The sequence below is a fragment of the Cyprinus carpio genome, chromosome B22 (genome assembly GCF_018340385.1).
Source record: "Cyprinus carpio isolate SPL01 chromosome B22, ASM1834038v1, whole genome shotgun sequence".
In the NCBI taxonomy this organism is placed as follows: domain Eukaryota; kingdom Metazoa; phylum Chordata; class Actinopteri; order Cypriniformes; family Cyprinidae; genus Cyprinus; species Cyprinus carpio.
Genome location: NC_056618.1, coordinates 29004145 through 29010710, shown reverse-complemented (window position 1 = coordinate 29010710; position 6566 = coordinate 29004145). Strand labels below are relative to the sequence as shown.

Here is a 6566-nt window from a genome sequence, read left to right as displayed (position 1 = left end):
AATTTTGATTTGTTATTTTTAGTTCAGAAACTTATTTCAGTTAAACTTAAATATTTATATAGTTTTTCGTTTTAATTCAGCTTTACTCATTTACTGAAAACACTTTTCAATAATTTCACAATTATTAGTGATATGATAACACAGATAAAAACTATATATATATGTATATATATATATATATATATATATATATATATATATATATATATATATATATATATATATATATACACAAAGTTAAGATAACAAAAGTTTCTAAAATGGTTTCATGTGACCTTTATGACTTTTTAAAAAGGTTTTCAAATGATGATGATAATTAAGCTGAACAGTCATTCTGGTAATAGACATTATGACAATAGTCATGGGTCCACTTGTCACAACTTCTCACTTCAGCAGGAGGTTGTGTAAGCGTTTAGGTAACTTTGGCTTCACCTGTGTATCAGTTGGTGTCCTGAATTAAAATAGCTTAGAGAAAGACAAAGGAAGGGTTGGAGCAGGTCAACACGGCAGCACTCCAACACCTTGACCTATTGAATTCAGACAGACCTATTTATAAACAAACCTTGTACTTTCTTTGTCTGCAAAACTATGTTGAGTACAAGGGACACAGTTAGCTCCAGACAGTGACGGTGACATTTCGAGAAGGATTAATGATTAGACTTTAGTTATTGGATAAAATGGTAAGTCGTTGGACGCTCGCCCGGCAGAGATCTGGGGGACTCTCCAGACAGCCAGATAAGCATTTCATCTTCAGTCACTTCCATTCACACTTACTGTACTCGGTTGATATGATTTATCAGAAAGCCACTTACAGTTCATATGCACTTCTTATAGAAATAGTTCATCCACAATATATTGAATGGAGATGTTTTGCAGATTTTCTGGCAGTTCTATTACACACAATGAAAGTGAATGGGGATGTGGGCTATTGGGCTTGAAGAAAAAAAAAGAAAAGAAAAAAAAAAAACAGAAAATGACATTTTGACAAAAATTAGGTATTTATATATTTAATAATTATGTATATTAAATGTTTTGAATAAAGTACAAGCTAGCATTATTTAAACAAACAAACCAACAACTACATGTATGTGATATAAATTATAATAACAAAAATAAATTATCATAAATTATAATTTATTAATACCAACAAATAATTATTATTATTACCACAAAAACAAGAATGTGTTTGCAGAAACTATAAATTTTGATGACATAATACTGTAAATTAATACTTAATAAATAAATAATAAAATATTTTTAACTACTACTACTGCTACTAAAACAAAGATCTGATTGCTAAAATAATTTTAAATAACTGATATAATAATAATAATAAAAAATAATAATTATTATTAACTATTATCATTTCATGTCATATATCTTTACATTATTTCTTATTTTTAATTATTATTATTAGTTTATATATACTAAAACACGCATCTGTTTTTTAAGCTATTAAAATAATTTATATGAAGATGATGAGGCTGATGATGATAACAATCATAACCAAATTAATTCATACATTATGATTATTATTATTAGTAGTAATCATCATCATTTTTTTAAATTATTTACTGTTTTTAATTATTATTATTAATAATACTAAAATAAGGATCTAATTGCTGAAGCTATTTTAAAATAATTTTGATAATAATAATAATAATAATAACAAAATACATTTTTTGATTATTTACTATATATACAGTGTGTATATATATATATATATATATATATATATATATATATATATATATATATATATATATATATATATATATAGTCCCGTGGTCAGCTCCTAGGACAGAACCAGAAATCAGTAGCCTTGTTGTGAGAGTAGATTATGGGGTATAAAGCAGGGTTGAGGGGACACGCGAGATCTCCTCTTTTCAGAGCGTCTAATTCAGCTCTAATCTCAGATTCTAGTCCAGATTAACTAATCTAGGGCCGTATAGTGTAAAATTGGAGCAGTGGGCCTGACATCGGCTCAATCAGGCTACTTCCATTGTCAGACGTGATTAGAGGAAAACCCAACACTGATCCTAAATCCCACCACAGTACCCCAGTCAGGCCTGGAGTTTAAGGCCAACTCTAATGTGGGAGGCTCAGTACTTCTATTAATAAACACAAATCATATACTGGATACAGCGGGTGTCCACAAGTCTTCTATTTTACGTTTCTAATTGTTGAAATTGAGAAATTACATAATCAGCAAACCAATTTGAATGAAAAGTGCATAAAAAACAACAACTCCACTCTACGATTTAATAAATAAATAAATAAATCAAATAAAACAAGAATGGAAAAACAGGAAATAATGAAAAGGTCTAGTGAATTTTAAGGGACATTTTTAGACAAAAAAATAAAAAATAAAAATACACATAAAACAAAAATAAAGATATGGCAAGTTGGCATTCCTGTAAAGGCACAGCAATAATCTCTTAATTTTCCTTGAAGAATCCTTCTCTATCCTCAGGAATAATCTTCCAGTTAACAACACTTGAATTAGTGAGAGAAAGAGAGGACAACCAGCAGCGGCTGCTTTAAATCCCATTCCCATCTGCTCCGGGCCAACGCACGCCTGCTCTCCTCCAAATCCCGGTCCGTTCATGATCAACACTACTTTTCAATGAAGGACCAGCTTCATATATAGCAATGATATTTTTTAGTAAAAGTTATTATATGATAAATATATGAAATATATGGGCAAATTTCACCCTAAAATCAACATGAAATAAAACATAATATTCTAAAAAGACACTATATTTTGAAGAAAATCTGTTTATATATTGTGTGTGTGTATGTGTGTGTATATATATATATTTATATGAAACGTGAAAGAGCCACAAATTGCACAGTTAGAAAAACATTTCCATTTAGCACTAAATACTTAATTCTTCACTGTCATGCATCCAATTAATACACATGTCTAGATGTATAATTATTTTCCTTGGAAGAAAAATGAACACGAAAAACCAATCAGCACTGGCCATCAAACCTTTTTTCCAACAAAATGCTTAAAGTAGCCCAGCGGGGGCTGATAATGCCTGTACAGTCAAAGCGAACTTTAATTTTCTTAAAAAAGGCTTTCATTTCTTTTCATCCCTCTCCATTTTTAAAGTTTTCCATTAATGAAAAGCATTTTAAATATATGCCAGGTACTGGTTAAATAAAGTTTATGATGTTTATTATTATTTTAGTAGGCAGTGAGGGGTCCAGCTGAGCTCTGGCCAACTCATACAAACACAAGTGAAAGCGGGCCGATGCTTTGTTTCAGTTTCATCACAAACACTCCTGTTTTTGTGTGCCTGTGGAAAAAGGGCTGCTTTTATGTTCTTCTTCTTCTTTTTTTTTTCTTTAATGGGGCAAATAAGTGCATTATGGGGATTCCAGTACTGCTCGAATTCTCAGGAACACAATGCTTGTTTGTAGTGATGGCACTATTGCTTCCAGCTGTGGCCGTCAGTGATATAATTACATCAATAATATTCAGTCACTCACTCCAGAGTGTTAAAAATTTAAATCAGTACATATATTTTGTTTTATATATAAAGCCAATAAATTTTAAATAACTTGCTACTATTGTGTGAATAAAATGTAATCATGTAATCCATAAAAAAGTAACTGTAAAGTAACTGTAATCTGATTATGAACATTACTTTTGGAATTTACTTCCATTACTTTTTTACCTTCACTTTTTGAATCTGATTATTTAATCTAGATCACATCTAATCATTTACTACCCAGAAGCGTGTTTCCACCAAAGAAAAAATAAAAATAAAATAATAAATTGTGACATAGATGCATTCAATTTCCAATTCTGAAAAGAAAAAAAATGTCTGAATTCTGAGAAAAAACTTGCAATTGTGCGAAAAAATGCAGATTTGTGAGATATAAACTCTTGAAATTTCGATTCTGAGAAATGTCAAAAATTATGGAATAAAAACTCGTAATTGCGAAATAAAGTCTGAATTGTGAGATTAAAAACTTGCAATTGCAAGAAAAACAGTCAGATTTGTAAGACATAAACTTTCAAGACACATAAATTCCCAATTCTGAGAAGAAATGTATGAATTATGAGATTAAAAACTTGCAATTGTGAGAAAAACAGATTTGTGAGATATAAATTGTGAGAAAAAAACTTGAAACACAACCTAAGTCTGAACTGTTGAATAAAATCTTGCAATTGTGAGAAAAACAGTCAGATTTGTTAGATATAAAATCAGAATCGTAAAATATACAGAATAAATTCCCAATTCTATGAAAAGTCCAAATTGTGAGATAAAAACTTAAAACACAACGCAAGTCTGAATTATGTAATAAAAATAGCAATTGTGAAATACAAAGCTTAACTTGTTAGAAAATGGCAGATTTGTGAGATATAGTCATTAAAGTGATATATATATATATATATATATATATACATACAAATTCCCAATTTCATAGAGTCCAAATTACGAGATAAAAAGCCTGAATTCTGAGATAAAAACTTGCAATTGTGAGAAAAACAGATTTGTGAGATATAAATTCAGTATTGCAAGATATATAAATTCCCAATTGTAGAAGAAATGTCCAAATTATGAGATAAAAACTCGCAATTGCAAGATAAAAAGTATGAATTGTGAGATAAAAACATACATTGTAAGATAAAACGTATTAATTGTGAGTTAAAAACTCGCAATTGCGAGATAAAATTATGAATTGTGAGATAAAAACTCGCAATTGAAAAAAAAAAAAGTCTTGACTAATGAGATAAAAAAAAACAAAAAAAAAAAACTTGCAATTGTGGGGGAAAAGGCAGATTTGTATATCCAATTATGTATTTATAAACACACATCAAAATTCCAAGTCAATTTGAAATACTCAGCTTTTTTATTCAAAAACCTACGTTTGTATGGAAATTAATAAAACAGATGAAAAATAAACAACAAAAAAAAACCATAATACAAAAAAAAAAAAAAAAGTTAAATTATAAATATATCCTTTATCTGTTAATCAGTAGAAAAACCAAATAAAATAAAACAGGACAAGCAAATAAACAAAACAAAAGGCCCTAATTATTAGTTTAGTGAAAGGACATGTTCCGGCTGTTTTTATTTGCCGCTCTGCTCAGCCCCGCCCCCCTGTCTCCGGTAAAGCTGCAGCACCAGCTCCCGTAGCTCCTCCCTCTTCCTGCGCACCTGATTCCTCGGAAACCAATGCTCCAATCGCAGCGGGAGTATAAAATTACACAAAAGCAACAACAACAAAAAAACAAAAAAAAAAACACAAAGAAGCGTTGAACGGAAGTTTAACGAATCAAGGACAAATTTACAACTACGTGAAACTGCCGTTTGGCGTAAAGTAAGACTGCAAATACCAACAAAACATTACACAGATGCAACATATACAGTACACATACTGATGGCATACTATTTCATTGCGTCATTTGTATTTTTTCTGCTATTGCTTGTATTTTGGAAAAGATTCCTAGCACTTAGTCTTGCATGTCTGCATGAGACCCAGACTGCAACAAATAGTAGCAGCCAAAAAAAGGCAAATTAAGTTTTAAGAGCTTTATTTTTCTAAATTCGTTCTGTACTTTTTTTTTTAAACATTGCACGTTTTAGCACATCTTGAAAGACTTTCTTGACTGTTGTCATGTCAAGCTTACTGATCTCTTGTGTGACTTAATTTATTTTTCTTTATCATTTAAAAAAAAAGTGTATTTATTGTTGTGAATGTCCTAGTTGGGGTACAGGATGCACAAATTTCAGATAAATGTTTGTTATACACTTAGGATACATTTGTGATTTCGCATTGCCCTACCACGCTCATACAGTATTCAATTTATTTGTGCAGGTCTTAAAAAGCCTTCAATTTTATTTAAAAAAATCCTGCAGATACCCTGTAAATTCTTTCTTTTTTTAAACTCTATAATTTATATACTGTATGTTGGCTATTTATATTAGGCAGTGTTATATGCAAGGTTTTTATATGGAAAATAACATGTGATTTAAAGTGGAGAACTCAAGTATGCATGTAAATATGTCATTTACCACAGCTGTAAAGTGCTGGAAAAGCTTAAAAAAATGCACCTTGAAAGTGCTTGAATTTTACTTTGGAAAAGGTATAAGAAACCTGTAGGTATATAATATCATAATATCAATAAATCGCTCAATATACTCCTAAATCGAATCATTGGGTTTTAGAATCAATATCATATCATGATGATTTGATATCATCTGATTTACACACATATACATATACATATATATATACATATATATATATATATATATATATATATATATATATTATATATATATATATATATATATAAATATAAACATATATATATATATATATATATATTTGTTAATTTTAAGTTGATATTGTATAAAATATCATTATATGTAATATTGTTAATGTAATCCAACATTCATTATATTAATATAAATATTTAATATTTAAAATATTTAAATATAATGCATTTTACATATCCACAAACATATATTTGAATATTTATTTAAAAAATAAACACAAATAAAATAAATACAAATATATATTATATATATATATTTTTTTTT

General features: G+C 28.8%; 1 protein-coding gene across 1 annotated transcript in view; it reads right to left on the bottom strand.

Moving 5' to 3' along the window:
- Positions 1 to 4944: 4944 nt before the first annotated feature.
- The window catches only part of senp7b (SUMO specific peptidase 7b), a 38228-nt gene continuing 36606 nt past the window's right edge, over positions 4945 to 6566 (bottom strand). Inside the window, exon 22 of the mRNA XM_042748748.1 lies at positions 4945 to 5224. Within this exon, the coding sequence (XP_042604682.1) occupies positions 5091 to 5224 (134 nt within the window). The 3' untranslated portion in view covers positions 4945 to 5090. The remainder of the gene's footprint in view (positions 5225 to 6566) is intronic.